At 41.9% G+C, this 24,916-nt stretch overlaps 2 protein-coding genes across 2 annotated transcripts in view; both read right to left on the bottom strand.

The window, feature by feature from the left end:
* LOC108091495 (protein cappuccino) overlaps positions 1–20,456 on the bottom strand; it is a 29,850-nt gene extending 9,394 nt beyond the window's left edge. The window contains 4 exon segments of the mRNA XM_017190723.2: positions 2,711–3,163; positions 5,009–5,875; positions 11,171–11,534; positions 20,207–20,456. Coding sequence (XP_017046212.2) covers positions 2,711–3,163; positions 5,009–5,875; positions 11,171–11,534; positions 20,207–20,386 — 1,864 coding nt within the window. The 5' untranslated portion in view covers positions 20,387–20,456.
* Positions 20,457–22,327: 1,871 nt separating this feature from the next.
* Positions 22,328–24,916, bottom strand: part of LOC108091497 — an 87,135-nt gene continuing 84,546 nt past the window's right edge. Inside the window, 1 exon segment of the mRNA XM_017190730.2 lies at positions 22,328–23,195. Within this exon segment, the coding sequence (XP_017046219.2) occupies positions 23,167–23,195 (29 nt within the window). The 3' untranslated portion in view covers positions 22,328–23,166.

The raw sequence follows: 24,916 nt of genomic DNA, 5'->3' as shown, positions 1-24,916 counted from the left end.
TTTAAATATGCAAGCCCTGAATTTGTGCAAACTAATAGGTTTTTGTTAAAATTTTAGATGGTAAAGCTGCTGCTTAAATCGAGGATATATAGTATAAGCAATTAAGAAAAGGAAACAGTATCTGTGACCAATTTTTTTCAGTGCTATTTAGTGGGTGGTTGAGGGCGGCTTAGAAGTGGGTGGTGCGGCGGGTGGCAGCGGTTTTCGGCGCCTCACGCATGCATGCGTTGCATTCATCAGCGGCTGAGTGCCGCTCGTCTCTCCATTCCGACAAACAAAACGGACGATGATGAAACGGACGCCAGGAAACCGCGAGGCAGATCGCAGAATGGAGCAAAGAACCGGAGGACCATCCAGTGCATCCAAATGCACTGAACGGGCAAAGTAACCAGACATATTTTTGTTTACTTAACTCATTAATCACTTTTTAAAAGCGAATAAGTTAATATACATTTTCGTTAGGCTTTCGTGGTTTCTGGTTTTCTGAAGGCGTTTAAAACATTGTTCAAACACCCAAACAAGATGCTTTGCCAGTTTTCGAAATCTCCTCATTTTGCTGCAATTTCGACTGCAATAAACCGAGGATTACTGGGTATTAAAAGCAGGGGAAGTGCGCTTTATATCAGCTACTTTCCTTCCCCGAGATATTTTTTCATTAAGCTCTGGCCGAAAACATTGTCGTCTACACTTGGCGGCAGGCAGATCTCCTTGAAGTTGGCTTCCCCGTCTAAATGGCTGCCTCATCCCCATCCACATCCCGTCCAGAATCACTTCATCCGAGCGAAGCTGGCGAACGTGATGTTGTCGGGCATATAAATCAGATTTCTGGTCCGAAAGCGCTGCCGGACGTTGCCTGATGAAAAGTCGCGACAAACAGCTTCTGCCGCTGTCCCCGCCCAGCCCGGGTTTTCCCAGTTGCCTCCCATCTTGCTGGAAAGCCACGAAGAATTGATGGCCACTTCAGAGACAATGACGCCGACGACCAAAACGCGAGGAGCGAGAGCTACACGGCGAAAAATTGCATCTACTATTGTGAGTTGGCTTAAAAGTCAGGGAGTTCGTGCTTTTATAATACTTTTATAATACATTTAATAGAAAATAATGTTTGATTGATGAATGAATGATCCTTGAACCATACATTTAATTTATATTGCAAACTATTAAACTCATTCTGTACCATTCCTTCGATATCGAACTTGAGTGCTGCGCTTTTCTCAGTGCAGCAAATTGCGTGTCCAGCTAAGCCCCCTCCCAATCCCCGTCCTCCTTCCCCCAAAGCCCAAAAACCCGTCCCCCCACGTGGCAGCTTCTCCTCCTTCTCGCTTGTTTGCCCAGCGAGGCGTTAAAATGTTTGTTTGCATTAATTTGCAGCAGACGACAACGGGCGATGATGATGATGCCGGAGGATCAGGATCCTGGGTGCTGAAAAGCGGGAAGGCTGACAACGATGAGCTTACCAATTAGCGCTTTTTGCCGCTCCCCCAGAAGCCCGCCGCCCCCCAATGGGCGTGGCATGTGTCAAAAACTGCGCCTCCAAAATGCGCACGATGCGTTTGGGAGAAAGTTTTTCGCCTTTCCACTCCTCCACTTTTGGGTGAGTGAAGGATTTTCGGAAAAGCCTACGCTCGAATACCCGAAATTCCCAAACGGAATATGCGGAATACTAGCAATATCACGAGCTCTTAGAAAATTATAGTTATGAAATGCAGAAAAATAATTTGCATCGATAATAAGCAAACTAAGATTTCCATATATTTGTAGAGGCCGAGTTTCAAGCTTGATTTACACTGCTCAGAAAATATGGAATTCCGAAGGAACTAAAACATTCCAAGCCTCTGGGTGGCAATCCCAATCCTCTGCAAAAGAATTTCTCTCATTTTTGGGGTTTCGGAGCAGGTGAAACTAGAACAGGATGCCGGAATATATGCGTGTGCACTTCAAACACTGGCGAAAATGTTAACCTGGCAAGTTTTGCCCTCTCCTCTATTTACATACAAAATTCCCCAATTATGCAATCATTCAACTTGATTTGGCTTGCTCTTCTTGACTGATTTTCCGAGGGAAACCTGCGAGCGGGCGAGGAAAGCTCTACTGGGGCTGAAGCTGGCAAATTAATTGTTAACTTTAAGCAAACAACAAACGCAATCAAACGTGGAGCGCCCAGCAGAAAAAATGAAAGGGAAGAAAACGGAACGGAAAGGGAAATAAAATTAAATGTTTCCCGAGAAACGACACAAAAGGCAAACAGTAAGTGCGCAGGAATCGCAGAGGTTACCTTCATATTTTCCCCGCCCAAATCCCCTTTCCCGGCACTTTTCTTTTCCGATATTTCTGCCTTTGGCATCGCTTCACTGGAGTCGCAGATTGAAGCATAAAGCGCAGCTCAAAAAGCGAGAACATTGGGTTAATACCCTAAAAGATTTCCTTCGTTGCAAATGAAAGAAATGCCAACTGTGGCAGTGGCATGGCAAAATCCAAACCAAAGACGGGGTCAACTTTTCTGTCATTTCGAAAGAATCAAAGAAAATGTTTCACTCAAAATGTGGAAATTTTTGCGATCCTGCTTCCTACTTATTGATAATTGATTTCTTGATTTCTGGGTTCTAATCTTTTTAGTTTTTATTGGAAAACTATAAATATTTCCCCGAAGCAGCTGATTTCCCCCGCTCCACTTGAGAGTATTTAAGCACGAGTACTTGGGCAAACTCACCTTCGAACTTTTCGTATGCAGCGAAGCTTAACTTTTCCGGTACATAAGATGAGCCGCGTCGCGAGCCGGCGCCCCCAGCCACGCCCCCTGAAAGTTCGGGCGGCAGGGTGGCCAGCGGGAGGGCGGAGGAGCTCGGAGTGGCCAAGAGGGTTGTCTCGTCGCCGGGGCCCAAAGTCGGCGGATTGGAGCTATTATTGCCCGCCGACGATTTCTCGACCGTGAAGCTGGCGACCTTCTTCAGCACGTTGCTCGACAGAAGGGGCGTGGTGGGCGTGCCGAAGCCGGGGGGCGGCGGGGGGAGTGGCAGCGGCGCCGTGTCATCCTCCACATTTTCAACCGAATTCGTTTGAGACTGCACAGGTGTTTGAGATGATTTAAACGAAATTATAACAGTTGATTGCGTTTCCAGCGACGGCGTTCCTGAAGCTCCTGCTCCCGAAGGTCCTGCAGGTCCTGCGAACGGAGGAATGAATGAATGACGAGGCAATGGCATTAGCTGGATAAATTTGTATAGAAATTCCCGCTCCCAGGTTCTCTGTGAGCTCTTTCGCTGCTTAAATAAGTGAAAAATTGGAGATAAATGTATTCCTGCTGAAGCATAAGTCACTTCCCATAATTACTGGTTAAATTCTCGAATTTTCAGCAAACATTTGACAATCATTTATCATTTCTGCTGCTGGTGAGGGAATATTTTGGATTGCAATGGTTTCAATAAAATGTATGACATTTTAAAAGCAAGAATCTATTTTTTGCTCCTCTTGAAACTTAAAGATCCTGCCAATATTTAAATGATTTACACTCGTTTAATCGCAATTCGAGTTCGACAGGCCCATAAAAAGTGAGCCTGCCCCTGGAAAAAGTAAACATATAATTTTCCTAGTGCGTTAAATTTTCGCCTGGCTTCTGATTCCTGCCAGCAAATGTTTATGGTCCCTCCCCTCCGATTGAGTAGACCCTGTGGAGCTCTTATCACGGCCCATCATCATTGGCTCAGTACCCAAGTGGTTTGGGCCGCATCCCCTGCATCCCCCTTCCCCTTTCCCTGCTCTTCGATTTGGCGGATAAGTCCCGCGTGCATCATTCTATATAACATGATTTAATTAAAATTTAAACTTTCGCTCTTTTTGTATTTCTGGTTGCTCCCCTGCGGAGCCACAATGGGGAATCAACGGAGTGGGGAGTGGGGAAAAGGAAGCCGGAGCCGAGCCTGGAGCACCAGTTTCCGGCCAACATTTTGTAAACAATGAAGACGTGTTTGCAATTTTTAAGTTTTACAAATGTTTTTTGTATTGGGTAGTATTTTTTTGGGGTTTACGCGATATACTCCCAGCCAGAGGGCCGGAAAAAAGCAGCGAACCATGCTCGCTTTTGTTTATTTTTTGTTTATCGAGCTGAGCGAGTTGGGCCAACGCAATTAGGTGAACTTCGGGGGCGGTGGGTGTGCCGGGAAAACCGGGAGTTCTGGGGGCAATTATATACTTAAAATATCACGTGGGGCGGGGGAGAACGAGTCCTTGCATAAATGTGCCAATAATTACTTTCGGGTCCCTGCTTGTTTTTGTTCGCTTTTTTTTCTCGCGTTTTCTGTGTTTAAAAGCGCCGCTGATCGGATCAGTTTTTAAAACAAAGAGTGCGGTTGCGAAGGGGCGGAATGGGTCTGCTGTTGCTACATGAGTTAATTAAAAAACTTTGCTTTAAGGTCCACGGGCAGAACCCTTTCTTTCCCACAGTAGATTTTTTGGTTTTCTCTAAGATAATTAGAGAAAGTATACCATATACACATAGTATCTAGAAAATGACTCAGTAGGGTAATTGTATTTTAAACGTGTTAATTTTTGTTTGGAGTTGGGTTCGACCACCTGTGAGAAGGAAGGCCCTTCAATTTCGCGCGGAGGAACCAACACTCAACCCTACAGTTTGACAAGCACTTCTTTTTGACCCGTGTTTACATTTGAAATTGGCGCAGGCCGAAATCAGCAACAGTCCTCACCCAAAAAAGGGACAAGCTTTCAGACGTGTCTCTTTTTTTTGGACTGGAGGACCACTCTATGAAGCACACATATGGCTACAAGTGGAACACGCAAACACGGCCAAAACTGATAGATTGGCATCTTTGTTGGGCTAAGAGGAGCATGCTTCTCCTTAAATTTCTCGAGATTTAAAGTGTTGAGAACAGTACGGAATTTGTTAGTTAACATTCTAAAGATCAAAAAAGCAATTGTTTAATCTTAATTTATGTATGGCAAATAATTTGCCAATGAATAACGCCTTTGCTAGATCGATGGAACATATTCTCACCTGATTCATTCGGGGTTGAAGACGGAGGTGTTTGGGAGACGGCGGCGGCGAAACGCGATGAGAGGTTCTGCAGCTCCACCTTCTTCGCCTTGGAGACGTTGAAGAGCTCCCCGTTTCCCAAAGGGGAATCAACGCGGGGAGCGGATCCTGTCCTGTCCGGTCCCTCCATATTTCCGGGGGTCAGAGGCGTGGAGCCGGTTCCACTGCCCAGGACTTGGGCCAACTTCTTGCCGAGCTGCAAGGCCATGAGCTCCTCGTCCGGAGAGCTCTCCGGCGGGCTGTTGGGTGCTACCAGGAGATCGCTGTCGAGCAGTGTAGCCGGGTCCGCCTGCCCCACCTCCGGAGCACCATTGGCTATGCTGAGGAAGCTGACTGGGGTGAGGCTCAGGCAGGCCAACTTGTCCGCCCGGCAGCGCTTCTGCAGCTCAAGGACCGCCTTCGCGGTGCTCGGCGACAACGTGTCCGCCGAGGTCACGCTTATTTCGCTCAGTGGTCGATCCCGCTTGGGCTGCTGGTGCTGGTGCACTCCGGTCTTGGCTGCGCCTAAGCAGTGCTTGGACTTGAGCAGTTCGTCCACGGGATCTGTGAATAGGGAATCATTGCTTGAGCAGCTGCTGCACAACGACCTGCGATCGCACACGAAATGGCGATGGTCTTGATGGACTGGGTGATTCTGATTCTGAACCAGATTCTGATTCTGATTATGATTGTGATGGTGATTCTGATGGCTCTGCCTCCGTCGCTGCTGCAGCTCCTGGTTCTCGTGCTGAGTGAGGGTGTCGTTGGAGGCGTAGCAATCGTAGCAGTCGTCGCTGCTGCAATTGTGGTACTCCAGCGAGTCGGTGTAGTCCAAACTGACCACGTCGTCTGGGGTTTCGGTTGGCAGTTCAGTAGTTATGCAGTTTAGAGTATTTAAATAGAGTAGAGTAGACAGACAATCGAGATAGAAATAGAGATGGATAAATAGAAAGGCTGTGGGTATTGAGTATTGAGACCCCAGCAGAATAATGGCTACAGAACTAAAGTTTGAATACTTTAAATAAATTGTAATAATTGTTCGTTATAATATTAGAATTATAATTTCAAATTCAATTCTTCTAGAGTAGTTTTGAGCAAAAAACAAGTGCGATGAGCTCTTCGCTTAGATATTCTGAATTAAAAAACAGCCTGCCAACTGCGGCTCCAAATGATTTATGTGCCATTAATCGACGACTGCGATGGCTCATTCACAAAAACGCGACATGTGTAAGAAACAATAATTAAACAAAAGTAAATAAACACAAGGCGGCACTGGAAGCCGAAAGAGCGCCATAAGATGGGGAAAGAGAGAAACAACTCAGAGAGACTGAAAACTGGAAAGCAGCAAAATTATGAAAATCTATATGGAAAATGTAGACGGAAAGAAAAGCACAAAAAAGGTGTGTGTACAAATGAAAATGAAATGGTAAAGGTTCGAGAAAATCCCCCAAAAGGTAAACAGAGAAAACTGTACACAAGAGAACCAAAAAAAAAAACTGGTTTTGGTTTTGGTTATGGGAAAAGGGAAAAGGGATGGGGGCTTTAAAAGTGAGCGTTGGCGTCGGTAGCCTTCTCTCTTTCAAAAATAAATTGTTTAATTTGTTGTCCATGGGCAATTAAGGCAAATTGAAGGCAAAACAAAAGAAGAACTGGAATGGCCTCATCACTCCGCCAACAAAGGAGAAGGTACTCCCCCACCAGATGAAAAGTGGATAAAATAGCTCGAGATAAACACCTGTAGAATGTTAATTTCGTCACTTGTTGGGCACTTTTCCTCGGCAACAGTCACTTTTCTCATTTTTCAGCACCCGCATTTGTTTTTGCCCTTTTCAACTTTATTTGTGTGTTTGGCTTTGCACTTTTCAAGGGGTTTTTTACTTTCAACATGGAACGATCTGCGCGGAAGCGAGTTCAAAGCGTTACTAACAACCAACTGGTTTGCCGAAGGGGGCTGGAATTAAAACCCACTGGAAAGTCAAAAGCCGCACAACAAAGCGAGAGAGAAACTGGAGGAACTGAGAGAGCGAACGTGCGGTGAGAGAACCCCAATCGGAGAATCGTTGGGGATATATGTGTATGCATATGTACATTATTTGTTGACGGTCTTAAGCTCGAGTTACACGAAACGAAAGCAGAGCAGAAGCGTGGAAAAGATCGTTCGAGATATGATCGACGCTGCAAATATCTATCAAAATAATAATCTACACAAAGAAATTATATATTTTTGTCTTTGAAAATATAAATCTAAAGCAATTATAATGGTTTTGGTTTCCATGGTAGTGCAAGATCGTTTGAAAGGCCGATTTCCATTTAGACGAACACTTCCACAAACTCAGCACAACCGAAATTGAAGAATCCAAAATACTTTTAGGCAAGGCAGCGGATCGGAGGCAAAAATGGGATGTTATTTTTGACCCACTCTGAGCTTACCCGCAACCACTGTATTTACCGGCGACGCTTCAGTTGTTTCTGCAAAAAGCCGCTCAATGAAGACACAGTGGTCATCGTTAAGGAGTTTTGCTCCCCGAGGTTTTCTGGGTTTCGGTGAAGGTTTTGTTGGGGGTTGTGGAGCCGCTCTTTTGCGAGGTTGCTTGGTCATTGGGGCAGCTTCATGGGATTGCTGCTCCCCGCTCGATAGAATTCCAATAGACTCCTCTTCGGGTCGAATGTTTTTGTGTTGAATCGAAAATTGGCAAAGCTGTGCCAGACTGCAGCGATCTTCATTTTGTAATTGCAGTGCTTTTTTCAATCTCGGCGGCTTTGCAGGTGCTTGGCATAAAACAAATTTATTTTGCATAATTTTCGGCTGTAGCGGCTTATAAATCTAGTATTTTTAACACAAATGTAGTTGCCTTTCATGATTTACTTGTTGAAATGAAATTTAGATTTCACAAGAACTCGCTGAAGGCTCCCAAAAATATGCAAAACAATTCATGGGTCTGGGTGTTTAGTACTTCAATCGGTCAATTAAAGCGATATTATAAACAAATTGTAAACAACAGTTGTTAAAACTACACACACAGACAGGCAAACGGGATGGCAGATGAGTGGGTTTACAACTTTACATGGAAATGTACAAGCCAAACTATTAAAACTAATTGCCATAAATATTAGCGGCCAGCCACGTGCCATGCCAAAAAACTTTTCCGCCATAATGTGCCACTACTCCATACATGTGTTGGTGTTGTTGTGTCGGTGTGAGTGGGAGAGAGTGGGTGTGAGCTGGTGTGCGTGGGAGTACGTGGGTGTGGGCGCTTAATTGAGCACGTTGCTAAAACTCCGCCAAAGGCTTCAGTTCGCAAAAAAAAAATGCTAAGTCAAAACTCAATGAAGGGGTAGCATCCACCCATGTTTCCGCATTTCCCTGGCTTTTCCGTGGTACACCATCTGCTCTGGGGTATTTGATTTCGTTTGCAGTGTTTGCTGATGTGTTTTCTTTTCAGCGGTGGAGGAAATGGGGAGCCATGATTTTTGGCTATTCATCACATAATGCTCGCCAGAAGTATGTATTTCGCAAACAAATTGTTTCTGTGGAAATAACCATTTACTTGCACATGACAAAAGTGGTTAAAAGGACCTCTCGTGGCTTATTCAAACGCACTTTTCGTAGGGAAAACACTTCAATTGGAGCGGAGAGTTAGAGCTGCCCTTAAGGTTCTCCCATTCAGTTTACACGGTACACATCGCAGTCGATCAGGACTGGGCGGTAGTACATTTCCTTGAGCCTGATGCGATTTGGAGGAAGCCTCCCGCCCCACTTTGCCCCTTCCCCCGGGCACTCTTTCTTGGCCCATGAATTATGAATTTATGCATTGAAAAAGGCCCTAAAACAGCTGGGTGCGTGCGAGTGAAACGGAGAACCGCGTTTGGTTCTTCGAGAGCTATTGCTACATCATCTCCCTCGGCTGAAAGGGAATTTTTGATATGGAGAGCTCCCCGGACCCGAGTCCCCCGTCGTTTTTCAGCAGCGCGGCACGTTTAGGATTTTTCGTTGATTTGATTTTAGGCTTTGCCCGCTGCAATACCAAAAAGCTTCTTGCACTCGAGGCCGCGGGGAGGTGGTTTTCGGTGGGGCACCTCGTCCACGGAGCACCGCTCCTCGCCTCTGAATTGCTTTTTGATATGCGCCTCAGCCTTGAACGCTTTTTTCGCATCTTTTCAACAGCGCGCGAAAAAGCTGAATCCCAAAACAGAGAACTTGCCAAACAGAAATATCGAGGATGGCGTTGGCCATGTTTTTATCCCTTGAAGTTAGGTGCATTTTATAAACACAGATTAATTGAAGTGAAAAGAATATCCCGTAGGCTTTAAATTTTACTAATCTCCTAATGCCTAATGGACCAACTAATAAACTAACCCTTAATCATAAAAAAAGGATACAAACTTCGACGCTTGGAAAACCCCTCTTACTACAATTACATTAAAAACACTTAGGTTTCATTTACAACTAAATTTTATTCGATATACTGTGTGTAGCAAATTGAAATATGACATCAATATCATTGACATCCAGAAATTGTTATCCTGCCAAACTATTTCATTCGCTTACGAGAGCATTTGGAGTACAGTTTCGCGGGTCGTAACTCCTTCCCCCATCAAAATATTTTCTTATTTTTTGGGGCAGGAGACGCCTGCAGCTTTTGAACTCGACGCGTTTTTCTTATGGCTGTTAATAGACCGTCGTGAGTTTTTGAAGTGGGTCTGTTCCTTCGCCTTGTTTTTGGGTTCTGTTTTGTGTTTTCTCCAGTTTTGTTTTTTGTTTGTTTTTTTTTTTTCACTTTTCAGCTCCCCAGTTGCTGAGTTATGATGGCAAACGTGCTTCTGAGCTTCTGTTTCTGTTTGGTTTTTTGTGTGTGTGTGCTGCTTGGCTTAATATTTTTAAAGGGGCATCTTAAAGATTTCACATGAATAACTAAAATCTATAAATTTTTGATTTCACTTTGCCAAAAAAGGAAAAAAGTCAGAGTACGAGGAGCGCACTAAGTAAAAAATATTATTTGGCCAAGGCAAAATGCCAATAAGTTACAAGCAGCCGAAAAACTTGAGAGTTTTTGGCTTCGATGAGGGGTGATGTATCAGAGGGGGGACAGACGAAGGTGCCACAACAACAACAAATATAACAGTAGAGGAGCCGGGAAATTCGGGAAAGTCAAGCGTTGTGAAAAAGTGAAAAACAAAAAGCGTAAGAAGAGTGTAGAAAATTTCATAAAAAACTTCAACGAAAAGTTTATTTTTTGTTCGGTTTTCTTGTTGTTTTTGTAAAAGTTTCCGAAAAATTCTTATTTAAACTCCGCTTAAATTGCAATAAAGTCGAGTTGAAGAGAGTTTGATAGACAGTCTGTTTCATTATTTTAAAACTTAGATGTGTGTGGTGAATTCATTTATTTAATGTCTAATGTTATAATAAATAATCAATTCGATCCATTTTAAGCAAAAAATCTTGAAAATAACAAAGCCCAATGCGCGGAAATGTGTGTCAATATGCATAATAGCAACCATTAAATTTTTACCAATTAAAACTGACTGTTCAATTTGTCTATGAAATCTACATATTTGATAATAAGGAAAATTCAGGCAAATAGCGATTGCCAGCAATTATCTAGTTAAATGTCAATTATTTGCTTCATACAACTTTGACAAATTTAATTGCTGTCGGATTGGGCTTCCCGTTGAACAAAAAATATGTTAACGTGGCTGTTTGCCGGTTGTCAGTTGAAGTTAGTTGGCTTTAGAGTTTACAGCTTCGAGACGTACTGTCTATAGAGTTTTATATTAAACAAAAGTCCCCAAACAAAGAGTTTAAAATAAAAATAGAGCAAATCCGAGGCAACAGCAGAGGTAAAAAACAAAGTTGGCGTATTAAAAAGTGCAAGGAGAAGTCCGAGGACTTTTTTGGGAAAAAGTATAAGCTGACAAACTGAATTTGAAGCACAACAACAATTGTACAACCAGAATTACAACAACAAAGAAATGTTAGTCCTCAACAACGAATTCACAATATAAATAGCAATAACAAAAAATTACTGCACAGAGAAAAATTGTACAGAACATATTTCTGACATTAAGAAAAACTTTTTGTTTCTGACAAATCTTTTCGATATTTTTCTGTATGCACTGCTATTGGAAACTTGGGAATTGACTTACGAAAATCTATTTGCTCGGCGCTGGCATCCAATTGTCCGTGCTCCACTTCCGCTTCCGCTGCGGTCAAATCGCCGCTTCCGTCGCCGTTGCCGCTGCCGTTGCCGGCCAAGTTGACCTCTGAACTCGATTCGGTTTTCGGCGAGTGCAGGAATGCCTCGCGAATGCGCTTCTGACCCATCAGGCGGCTGAGGACGCGGACTCTGCTGTTCCGCCTTTCGACCAGGGCCGCGCCCACTCCACCCACTCCGCCCCCGCCGACCCCCATCCGCACTAGACTGGCGCCACCTGGCGGTGACTTCTCATCGGTGCTCGCCGCTCGATTCTGCGAATTTCCCATGATGTTGCTGCCGTTCCTGTGGTTCTGCTGCAAAAGAAGTTTACAAAAATCAATTAAAAAACTTTTCAATCAGTCGCATTGTTTGCTTGGGGCTTTCAGTAGTTTTTATTCATACATTTCTACCGGGTGTGGTCTATGAATTTCTGTAGGAGTGACGAACGAACGGCAATACGTTTTGTTTAAGAAATCATTAAAGTAAATTCACTAATTTCTTAAATATTTTAAAGGTAAAGAAAAGTTTTTTTCGACGAAGTACATTAAAGCATTTATTGATAGTGCACAAATGTTGGCTTTATTAGGAATGCGTTGGAAACATCTTAAATGCACAGGTAGCTGGCGATGTCAGCGATGGCTGACAAAAAGTTGCTTCTTTGGTTGTTTGATTTCTAAAGAGAAGCTAGCTTGCTGGCAATGGTCGAAAGTTGCCGAGGGGTTATTTTGCGGACGATTCGATTCTGTTGGTCTGTGTCAATAGTCGAAAGCCCCGAGGCCATTGGAATTGCAACAGAATCTGCATGAAAATTCATTCCTGTATTGCCGCTTATTTACCCCATTTTTTCCCCTTCCCCTCAACAGCAAATCGAACTTTTACTTTTCAGCAAGTTTCGTCGGAAAATTGTTCACCGATAATGATCATTAAAAAGGGATTGGGGTTGCTCGATAAAAAGTCGGGGATAACCTTTGTTAGACATCTGTCAGGTTGCCGATCCATGGAATTTTGCTGGCTGAACTAAATCCATTTGCATTTGTAAAAAAGTTTTCCATTTTTAAGGTTTGCCGTATTGTTTTTAAAAGCTTGAAATCACACAAATGAAATCGAAAAAAAATTATGACTAATATGTGCATATAAAAATTAAAGGAGGGATTTTTATAACATAAAACCAAAATGTGTGACAAATCTATAATAAATTGTTTTTATCTATTTTTTAAAGCGTCCCGCCTTATTTCTTATCGCAACCACCGCAGTTATTTCCAAACACAAATACTTTTTTGACGTTTTTCTGATTGCCAAACATGATAAAATCGGCTTGGCAAGTTCAATGACTTGGCCAATTTTTAAGATTTAATAATAAATACAAAGAACGAAAATAGAAGAAGTTTCAAGAGCGGAAGCATTGCTCCAAAACCTCACGGCTCTCTCATAAATCACAATAAAAACAAATTAGGGAATTTTTATCGGACGGGGCTCAAGAAGCCACCTTGTTTTTATTAGGCCTCGAAAAATGGTCGGCTAATTGAAATACTCGAAAAAGCAAGGGAGAGGTGTTAAAAATGGTTCGCCAAAATTAATTAGCAGCAATAAATTGTTTGGTGTCCGCCCACGTGACTCATTTTCAGTTTTTACTTTTTGTTGTTGTTATTTTTGCTTTGAGGATAATGAAAAGCAGAAAGCCAAGCATTTTAACACCTTTTTTGAGAGCATTTCATATTTGTTTCTTAACATTAGGTTGAACATTTATTTTTTATATTTTAAAGCTTAAAGAATATCAAGTAATGATAAATTAGCGATTCCACCGCAATCTTGAACAGAACCATTGAATTGAATAAACAATCTAATTCAAACTTATAATTAAAAATAAAAATCGTGTAGTATTCTCCTCACACTGCTCTTAAATGTTTGGTGTCCTTCACTCAAATCAGAATTCAATTATAAAAAAAGTAAAGTCATAAAATGTAATGAGAGGAAAGGGGGTTTGGGGAAGTGAAAAGAGGCCTTTCTGAAGGAAAAACACGTGAAGCACATTTTCTTAATTGTGTCAAAAGCGCAATTTTGTGCAATTTGTGTGAAATGAAAGCGAAAGTGAGGCCCACAAAATCACGTATATATATAAATACGGGTATATATTTAGTAAGGTAAAAGCTTACGCACCCAAACTCACACCCACTAGTGGAAAAGGGAGGGTCGTGCCAGCGATTTTCCCTCTCTTTTTTCCGGTGCAATTTGTTGGACAAATCTGTTTTTTTATTTTCTTTCACAGGCGCGGCAACTTGATTTTCTCTTCTTCACTCGTTTTTCTCGTTTATTTTTATTTTGATTGTGTTGCGGGGACTTTTTCGTCGTTTTTTGTGCTAATGCGTCAGGTTCGTGAGGTTTTCTATTTCCGCACTTGGGTTTCACTTGGAACTCCGCTTATTAGTTCTGGGATCTGGCAATATCCGTTTCCGCCTGGCATTTTTGCCTTTTCCTTGGCTCATTTCACGCGCTCGATAAACTATTATATTCACTATTTAATTGCAAAGTGCAGGAAAAGCTGAAAATGCAACTGCAGCCCTCAGATGAAGTGTCACAACAAATCGGCAGCCGAAGGGAAAGCCGAGTGCCAACAGCTGACTCGCGGTCCTACGACAACAAAAAACAGGAGGCGCACGAGCACCAGCGGGAAAAATCGATGGCACACTGACTGGGGCTCCGGCGAAACCCGAGAACCAGTCTCCCCCGTGGAGAGAGAGAAGTCGGAGAGAGCGGAGAGAGAGCCGGAGACCCCAGGCTGATAACAGCTGAGCGACTGTGTTTTGGTTCGGTTTACTACTTTTCAGTTTTTGGCGAGGGTTGCTTGTCTTTCTGGTTTTCAAATACTCTGCAATGAAGGGGATACAAAACTTATAATTCAGTTTCAGAATTAAGCTTTCTTTGGTATCCTGTTACCTGTTGACCTTGAATCCCCGAATACTGCCCTCACCCTCCACTAGTCACCCGATTCTCCGATCTCGGTTCCGATGCGAATCCCCTCTAATTGTAGCTCACATCCCAGCCAGGCAAATCGAATCGGAGGGCTCATTAGCATCGCCGGGAATTGGGGACTTAATGCCGGGGTTACGATATCGGGGCACTTGCCATGAGTCATTGTCCAGGCACAATCAACCGACACACAAATCGCACACACAACAACAACACACATACACACACAGACACAACAGTGGAGCCCCATAAACACAAATGCGACTGGTCCCCGGGCAATTGCAATTGTGATTTTATGAGCTTTTCCGGCAAGCTTCTGTGGGGTTTTGAGCATCGATAGCTCGGATTCGGGTTCTGTCGCTGCGGCTTATCCGTGGTCTACACTCACATTAATAATATAAAATATTAAAAATATTAATATTACCTATATTATGAAAAAGGAAATTAAGTAGCGCAGTTTATTTTCGTTAGACTTAGTTCACAATCGGTTTCCTGTTTGATATTACATTTGTTTAATTATAAGTTTCATCCTGTTTCTTTCAGTGTAGCCATGCTTATCGAGCCCACCTCTCTCGCCTTATTTCTCCGCTCTCTTTTCAACCTTTGGGCAGTGCGAATAAACGGACTTTGCATACATAAAAAATACAATTCTATTTACTCATTTATAAATGCGACAATAAAATGTTTAGCTCGGCTTGAATGAATGATTAAGAAGGGGAATTTAAACGAGCAGGAGTTCCCTGGAGTGGATGATGTAACGCTTTGACTGGTACCTATTTTATTGTTGCTTTTGTTTTTTTTGTTTATGGAGTCGGTCAGCTTTATTGTAATTTTCTTATGTTTTGCACCGCGGTAATAAAAAAATTAAATTTAAGCTCTGATAAAATACGTTTTTGAATTAAATGATTGATCGTGGCCACATTTTAAAAGAGTATACAAATGGTATCGCTTCTTATCTTTTTGTTTACCATTTTTATGGTATTTCATTCCTTTTTTTTGTTCGTTAAGGTGTTAATTTTTTGCGACTTTTCGCACATATCTCGTTTGTTTTGTGGGTCACGAGCGAGTGTGCGAATTGAGTAATTGTTGTTGCCTGCGCAGCTATATTATATAAGATATATCTCATAGTAGCTGCTGCTGCTGCTCAGCTGATAAGCCGTTTATTGCTGCCCGGCACTCTGATAAGAAGCCAACTTACGGATGGACAGAATGACAACTAGACAACTGGCTAACTGGACGATTGGCCAACTGGACACACGTTACCGGGGGTCACGTTCTCGCAATCGGATTAGATTTATGCATTTCGTAACTCATTAGCCGACTCAGATGCGATTTGCTCCACTAACGAAGGGAGAAGCGGCACTGCGGCAAAGCCTTTTTAATTAGCTCATGAAAGATTTCCCAATTTAATTGGACTTAATGCATGCTGGGGAACGAGAGTGGGGAATGTGCCTCGCAAAGTTCGCTCCTCGAAATGTTGCAACTTGGATGTAGATGTAGATGTGGATGTGGATGTGGGGTTTTGGGACTGGCTTGGATTTTAATTAATTTTACACGACGTCTTCGGTGTGCCGAGGCCCTGGGAATGCATTTTGACACATTGTTTGACAAATTGCCAGACGCTGGGGACACACAGATACACTCGCACACTCTGCCGACAAAAGATACAGCCGGAAGGATACGGAAAAAGTCGGAGGAGTCAGTAGGAGACAGGAGTGGCAGGTAACAGAATCATCAAAGCTAAACTTGCCGGCAACTTGTGCCGTCGACGCACAAGTTTAATGCCAAAAAGCAACGCAATTCCAGTGGCAGCTTTAAAAGGGGGTCCGTAGATAAGATATAGTTCGGGTTAAATGTTTTAGGGTTCCTTAGTAACTGAATTTAAATTATAAAATTATTTAAGTACAGCTGTATTTCCCCTTTTATTTTTTCTTTTATAAAGTGGGCTTGTACATAATCGTTTAGCTCCCTTTCCGCGCGCTCCTGTTGCCCACACGCAGGTGCAGATGCCGCAACTATGTTGCACTAACTGCGCTTTCTGCCAGGGCGCAAAATGTCGCCGCAACAGGGCGTATGAGCAACGACTGAGCCAAGCACAAATAGCAACAATGGCAACAACAATCATCATCTGGCCAGAGCATCCAATACGCTCCGGGGGCACCTAAATTTGGACCAGCTCGACCCAGCCCCCACCTTAACCCCCCCTTTTGTCCCGCTCCGATGCAACGACAAAGTCAGTTATGGCCAATAAAAAGCAATGCGACAATGAGGAAACGCCGGCGATTGGGATTCTGCTGCGATGTGGGTTGCGATTTTCGGATCGCAAAATGGGAGATACGACGGCGCCGCCGTTCACCGCCAGCAGATGGCGCTCGAGTGCACCGGAGGCTGTTGCCCTAAAGACGATAGCGTAAAATTGCACGGAATTGGCTGAAATCGGGTCCAAATCGGGGGCGGTGGGGCAAAATGGCCGGCGGACTGGGCGCCTAATGAAACCGTGTTTTGCGTGCAGCCTGTATTAGCAGGCAGCATAACGAGTGGCCCTTCGGCATAATTCTTTCGAAAGCAGATGCTTAAGAGATCGCCAAAGCAGGATGATTATTCAGGTTCCGATTCGCATTAACACTACCGAGAAAATAATAATTTTTGGTCCCAACCCACCACCTAGCCTGAGTCGTTACAATTTCTCAGCAGAACAAAATGGACTTTCAAAACTGAAATTACCTGGGCCCAGAATATCAGCAGAAGTCCAACCACAATTTTGTAGAGACCATTTTCGGTGCCCTCCGAAAATCATCGCAAATCTTCACCGAAAAAAGTCCGTGAAGCGACGAAATGAAAATTATTTGAAATTATAGTTCTGCCAACCCGATCCACCACAACCACATGTTAGCCCAAAAACGCCAGAGACAGGTCACCAAAATGCATCCTGGTCGCACCGAAAACACATTTTGCACATTTTGTGGATACAAGTGGGTCTAATTTTCACTTGCGTTGGGTTAATTTCAACTGTGAAAACTATTTTCAAAATAATGAGTGGACGTGTTAATTGCGGAACAAAATGAAAATCAGCTGAAAAAGGTTTACCTTGTATGAAAGTGAGAAAATGCAGTAGAAAAATACATCACTGACTTTTTACAAAAAATAGTGTTGGCAAATACTTTATATTTTGTATAATGAAGTATATTTCTCTTTTGGTTCAGGGTACTTAAAGCTTTTTTTTGGATCGCCTGCAGCGGCACTCACACCACTCACACACCCACTTGGGAAGAAAGAGACAGACAGATCGGGAACACTCGGAGTGGACACCGCTTGCAGTGCTGCAACTTTAATTGCTTTGGTGGTTTGTGCCAAATTAGATTCTGCGGTTTTGTCGCGTCGCCATTCCGGTAATCGAGGGTGTACTGTAAGCGACGGGGGTGCTGCGGGTCTAGGTGTGGGTGTGGGTGTGGGTGAGGATGTTGGTGTGGGCGTGGCTGGGTGGGTGGTGTCTTGGCCATGGCCTTTTCCCCGAACCCCATCGAACTGAAGCCAAAAGCTGACGCTGACGCCCATCAATTAAACTTGTCAATGAGAATGCGACGCAACAGCAGGAAAAGCAGGAGCAGCGAAAACGGCGACAGGAACCCGGGGAATAAGAATTAATGGTGGGGCAGGGCTTACAAGGGCGCCAAAACCCCCAATCGACTAAAAGTTAACTGCACTTCCCCGCTTAACCGGCATTCAAATTGGGTTTCTGTAGAAGACATACGTACGCGTAATTAGATTGGAGCGTTGGAAATTTAGTTCAATGAGGGTATCATGAGTAACATGTCTCTGTTTTACTATTAGATTTTTCTAGAACTGTAATTAAATTGCACATATGATGCAAAGAACTCCACAACTATTCTCTAATGCAAGGGATCCCCTATTTTTAAACTAGCTTTAAAGTTAAGAATAGCCCCCAGCTGGACCCAAATAAAAACAACCAGATCTTCAATGCAATCAACAAGCTCCGAAAAGATAAGTCGCTCTACATACGCCGTGCAAATGTTATCCCCTCTTTGCCTTGAGTTGTTTTGTTTTGAATATTTGAAAGGAGGTTATGGGGAAAAATGCGGGCTACCGAAATTTCCACTGCTCGAGAGCCGCGGGCCTCTGACATGACTCCTTGGTCTTCGGACTTATCCCGTTGGTCGGTCGGTCCTGTCGTTATGGACCCTGTCCTATCTACTATCTCAGCAATTGTGCGCACTGAGAAATTGATTTATTTTTGTTTACGCCAAAACAGCAAAAAGTTTACCACAATTCCTGCTGCTCTTCCTACGTTGCCCTGGGCCAAGTTTTTGTTGGCTTATTTCTTTGTTGCTCCTGCACAGAAAATATATTCGAGAAAAAAGTTTTTTCTATCTTTTTTTCTTTTGAAAGTCGAAGAAAGTAAGACTTTAGGTTTAAGAAGATTTTAAACTGACTGGCTTAGAAAAAATAGTACGAATAGCAATTGATTTTAAGCACCACTGTTCATATAATTTTCTCTCCGTGTGGCACTTCGTTATCCTCTGCTTGGGAACAGTCGGGCTAATCCAAATGCTCTCTAATTACATTGGCCAGCAAGTCAACACAGTCAAGGCCAAGACCTCCCCCTGTCTGTTTGAGTTGGCCATGTCCGCTGTCTACTTTCCAGGCCGCTTATCATTTTTTAGCCCTGGCTCAAAGACACTCCTAATTATTGGCCCTCCGGCTGCCAATGGATTGGGCCATTGAACTGGCTCTCTGCACTTCTTCTGCTGGCTGTTCAGCCGTGTTTATGAGAGTGCGACGACACCTGGCGACATCAATTAGAGGGCCGGGCGGGGGTTTTCCGAAATGGCCTTTGCCAAATGGGAAACGGGGCTTAAAGCCCGATTCCTCCTGGCCGACAAATGCCAAGAGTGGTGAGTGTGTTTACAGGGGTGCAAATGGGACGTAATCGATGCCAGGCTCGAAAGTCTGGATAATTGGCAAGGTTACCCTTTACACCGGGATTGTTTATTAATTTAAAATGCACACCTGGCTAAGGCGACCTTCCGTAAGCAGTGCCAGAACATATTATTATGCATTTCATGCACAGACATCGTTCACAAGTTTAACATATACATATTTCCCCCGTATAAGGAATAATTTTTTCTCCTTCTGCGTCGCGGAAATTTATGAAGGGCCCTCCAAACGGCCTACGACCCCTCCGCCCCCCTTTTGCCCCCTCTGCACTTTGGGGATGGAAAACTGGAAAAGCAAAACGAGGCGAGCAAAATGGCAAGCAATAAAAATAATTGCGAATTTCGAAATTTAAGTGTAGGCGTGAGGCACGTTTAAAGTGGCGCCTCGGCTCCCCCTTATCCACGCCCCTAAATTTCCAGCCCCCGCGTCCCCACTTTGCGAACAATGGCCAAAAAAATGTTCAGCGCAGTGTAAAATCTGCGAATCGCGGTTTTCTTTTTTCACTTTGTGTGTGTTTGTGTTCTACAATCTGTTTCGCAACTCACGTAAAATATAAGGTAATTTGTGGAAATTTGATGTTTATCGTAAATTGTTTTTTATTTGCACAATGTCACCATTTTGCGGTTTGCCAGCAGCGCACACTCACACACACACACACACACACGCCCACTTTGGTGGTCAGAGTCGCGAGGCAGTCAAAAAAAAGATAAATACAAATTTTGGGAGAGGCGGGGTCTTTTGAAATGCCAAATACACTTCCTACAGGTGCAGAAAAATTCCGTGACAAAAGTAATGATTTGAACACCTATTACCACTGACTATTCAATGGAATTTGCATTATAGATATTATAAAAAAAATTAATTTGGACTTTAAGCTAACAGGTAAGACAGATTTAGTGATACTCTTAAGTATATTTTGTTCTTGCAATCGCATTTTCTTCAGTGCTTAAATGTGTGGCTTATCAAAGCGTTCCCTTTTTCGAACCGGAGTTTATTCCGGCCTAATTGTGCGGGCCAAAAAAGTGGAATTGGTAAAAACGATTGCAAACATTTTTCAATTTACCTGCATGGCGGACACGTTTTTCCTTCTTCTGTTGTTTACTTCAGTTTTTATTGGACTTTTCGGGGTGCTTGATATTCTGGGCTTAATTGCAACACGAATGCCCCACTGCAGAATGGCTAACGATATGACAGCTGTGATCAGAAGAGCCGGATAGAAATATTCTATTTGGTATATAAGCATTTTGACCAAAAATTATGTGAGAAAACAAAACGAAAAACACAAAATTTGACAGGATTTGATATGACTTGCCCCCTCAAAAGGTTCGGAAAAACTGTTGGGTTTAATTTTCATTTTATTTATTTTATATTTATCGTATATTCTGTTTTACATTGTATAATATCGTATATCATTACGGTCTAGGTTTACAGTTAAAATTAGTTTGGTTTCGCAATTAAAATGTCAGTAATGTAATGTTACAAACGCCTGGCGTGAACACCTTTTTTGTTCAGTTTTCGTTTAAAGAACAGTTTTCAATAGTTAACATTTTCTTGAAGGAAAATTATAAAACGGACATTGACAAGTTGGACAGTATAACATAGATGCAGACTTAGACTTAGGACTATTGACTATTTTGATCTCGTTTTGGTTTTAGATTACAAATACATTTTGGCTTACATCTAGTTGGATTAGGGAACAATGCGGTCTGAGTTTCATTGTGGATGAATATTAATTATTATTAATGTTCACTTTTTGTATAATACACATGCTTAGTTTGAAAAGGAAATCATATTCTCATTAATGTTCTACCCAGGGCCACATAAACGTTTATTTCCTATTAAGTAATTTTTGAATGTATTAGACATTGTGTTAGAGATATTTTGTTTCGAATTGAATTGCTGTTTACATAGATGTTCTATAATCTTTGGTTTACTCTTTTCGTGTATTTACAATAACCTTAACATTAAATATCAATTCAATGGAGCTCTACAGCTAGGGGAGATTTATGTTTACGTAACATTCATTAAAAAATGTTCCATCAATTATTCAACTAAATATCCATGCAAACTTTTTGCGCAAACACTTTGAAATAGACTTTTGCACTTTTTGCATGCATATTTCACTCTGTTTTTTGTTTGCTAAACATCAAAATAAATGCTTCAATTATGCGGATTTATTACTTGAATATTTCATAACTGAGCTGAACAAGTATTCGATTACAAACATTTTCCACTTCTTTTTGCGTTTGTGTGCAATTCGGTTCTCTACCGTGAGTCATAGTGCTAAAGGGTTTCGGCTTTCGAATGAAAAACAAGAAAAAAAACTAAACAACTAAATGCTTTTACAACCAATTTTGATGGCTACAAATTTATTCGATTTAATTTACTGTCAGAGTGAAATAAAGGCAAGCAAATCAATATTTCGAAATTTTTATTCCGCCCTCAAGTCGGGAGAATGTTTTGTAATTGTTTGTGTGGTGATTTTTGGGTAATCACTTTTTTACGTTTTCACAAAAAAGGTAAACGTATATAACGATTTAAAGTATCTGCAAGAATATCTCAAATCAACTTTAGTGAACAGTCCATTTGAAGACTCCCCGCAGCTTAACAAAAAATTGACTTTGATTTGACGTTTGTTCATGCTTTTTGTCTATTATGATTGAGTAATTTGTTATTTTGTTGCTAACAGATAGTTCTGATATTTGGTTTTGCATATTAAGTGGTTTTACTTGCAGTTAATCTATACGTAAGTGCAACTTACTTGGACTTTTGACTGGCAGCGTTCAGTTTCAAAGTTATTTGTCGTTGCGAGTCTACTATTTACAGATTGCACAGTAATAAATTGACATTATGTGCTCTGATTTTAGCGAATATTGAGTTGCACAGAGGGCTTTGTGCAATGGCAAATTAATTTGCAAATTTACACAATCTAATTTCGGGTTACCGAGGGACTCAGACGACCGATTGTTAATTTGTAATTACAATTTTTGCATTATTATTGCTCGCCGACAATGCGAACAATTGAAATTAGCAGCGCAATTAGTCGATGCGAGCAAACAAATATTCGTTCCAATTTAATGCCCCGATGGAGACAAAAGCTAATGAGGAGTCGAAAACTTTTGCCAACCTTTCCCCCTTTTTGCATTGTGTCGAAGTTTGATTTTTATTGGTTATGTTTGTTTTGGCCTGACTGGGTGGAAAAGCAATTAAATGAACATTTTGTCTCTTTTATTTGATTTAAATGAAAACAATTTTCATACTCTGCAGAAAGGCTCTAAAAAAGGCACGGAAACCTCAAAAGGTGGCTTTTGTGTTTGGCTGTCGGTTTAACAATGATTTGACCAGAATATTATGGCTGTGTTTTTGCAGTTTGTCGCCGGGGACCTCAATATTTTGGCCACATGTTTGAAAAAGTATGGAATACATTATCGTTTACAGATGAATAATGAATAAAGCGCCAAATAAAATAGCTTGTTTCAAAATAACAAAAAATAGTTTTTGTATTACCAATACTAGTAAATTTCACGCCTGAAAAATATGAACAAGGTGACAAAAACACACAAAAAAGCTTATCGTACGTTTTTCATTATTATTAATAATATATAACATTAATTGTAATTTACATTAATGGTAGTTTTTTGGGCAGTATATTTATTCAATGGCAGATCTATTTAAATTGATCGACACAAAGTAAAAGGTTGTTCATTATTAACTTTTATATTACCTAATATACCGGTAATACGTGAATTACGCAACTGTCTTTTATTTTTTGGTATTTCTGCAGATTTTTCACATTTACAGCAATTTGTTTGCGTTTTTGGTCGAAATAGGCATTTTTTATGAATTTGGTTTTTATGTTTGCATTGTTAGCAATTTTCACGCCACTTTAACAGCTAAAAATGTTATTTTTATGTATGTGCTGTTTAGTTTTTTATTTGCTATTTACTTACTTAAATGCTTATGTCAAAATGTATTTTGTTGCAGTTTTTGTTGCGGGTTGTTGTCTCTTAACTGGCAATTAGTTTAATTTGCCAAATCCTGTATTATATCCGCTGCAACGAGAGAGGCAAAAATCGATTTGCGTTTAGTGCGATTTAAGCTCATTAATAAATAATGGTGAAATATGCAATTTAAATTAATTAATGCGAGTGTGGGCGGGGTAGAATCACTAAGCTATTAATTTGTGGAAAAAGAGGATAGTGTGTTTCGTTCCCCATATATCATTTGGATTTTTGATTGGGGTCAGACGAATTGCGGGATTATGTTTTTATATTTATAGAAATTCGCTCCAAATACTTTAGTACATTTGCATTCAATCAGCATAATGCACCGCTGAATGATTTGTATGCACTCGCATTTATTTTATTTCTATATACCCTTAACCGTATTCCATCCGCACTACCTTCCATATATTCCATGCATTTATATCCATTGATATTATGTGTGACTCGGAGCGTGATGAACGTTGCCATCTCGAAAGCTCGGTTCAAATGCCAAAACACTTCACACACCTCGGGGTGTGAGGACGTTCCCCCCTTTCGCTGATTTGAGGCAACAGTTCGTGCACTTTGACTTGCCTCTGACAATTGCGACTTTTGCATAAATACGTTTTCTGCATTTTCCGAGTCAAGTGGTTGCGGAAACTCTCGCTCGTCTGCCACAATAAAATACCTTCGATGCGTTTCTGATGCATTCTGAATGCGCGGCGCGGGAATGTATCTGCTCGAAACGCGGCAATGCATTTTCCGCACGGTTTTTCCACGCCCTTCGCTTTTTCTCGCCCCGTGGAACTCAATTAACGCTTTTCGGTTTCCTTTCACAAAATGTGACACGGTCGTTTGAGCTTTATGTTTGACCGCTTGTTGTTATGTTTCATTACCTAATAAACATTTTATGAGCCGGGGCAGTCGGTCAAACAGGAAGACAGACAAAGGCCCAAATTGGTAAATTGTTTGAAAAGATGCTTACCCGCCGACCCCTCCCGTTTTTCCCATTTCAGCCCGCTTTTCAGCGTTTTCCTCGCCTTTCAGCGAACCATTTCGGCCAGGCCGTAATTAACAAGCTGCAAAACGGCTCCAATGGGCTGGCAATGAGTTTCCCGGCTTTACTTTCTGTTCCTCGTTTTTGCTCGAGGTTAGGTGAAAGATGGAAGCCCCTATCAAAGGTGCTTCCTAGCAAAGGTACTTACATATATACATTATATTTACTTTAATTCAACACTTTTCCAGGTTTATTCTTTGATGAAACTGATTGAATTAAATAGTTAAAGTGTTAATAACAGGCTATAACCTATTGTTAATAAGTTTTAGAGTATCCCTAGGTCGTTGTGGCTCAAAAGTCTGTTAATGTTGACCCCTTAGCATCCTCCTCTGGTTCTCTGCTCGTTCCACTCCGCCAAAACCATCGTGATGATAGTCCGATGGCTTTTGTTGGTCCATAAAACATGTTTCCCGGCAATAAGATGCGTTTCCTACCTGAACTCTCCTCCGACTTCTCCCGCCTCGTTCCTGGGCTGCTCTTGTATTTATGCCTATGAATATTTCATTTAATTGAAGCGCATTCATTACCAACCACACACAGCAAACAACCCCCTTCTCGCCGCCCGAGCGCCACACTTTTGGCGTTGTAATTAAAATAAATTTATTACGTAAAATGTTTTGCCAAAAAATTTGTCGAAAGTTGTGGCTTTGGCCCCATGGCGTAATAAATAATGTGGAAGGTGTGTGCGCGGGTATCTGTATCTGTGTGTGCGGAGTATCTGTGTGCGGAGTAT

The sequence above is a fragment of the Drosophila ficusphila genome, unplaced genomic scaffold, assembly GCF_018152265.1.
Source record: "Drosophila ficusphila isolate 14025-0441.05 unplaced genomic scaffold, ASM1815226v1 contig_412, whole genome shotgun sequence".
NCBI classification, from domain to species: domain Eukaryota; kingdom Metazoa; phylum Arthropoda; class Insecta; order Diptera; family Drosophilidae; genus Drosophila; species Drosophila ficusphila.
Note: the sequence above shows the minus strand (reverse complement) of the source record. Positions and strands in the feature narration are given on the sequence as shown.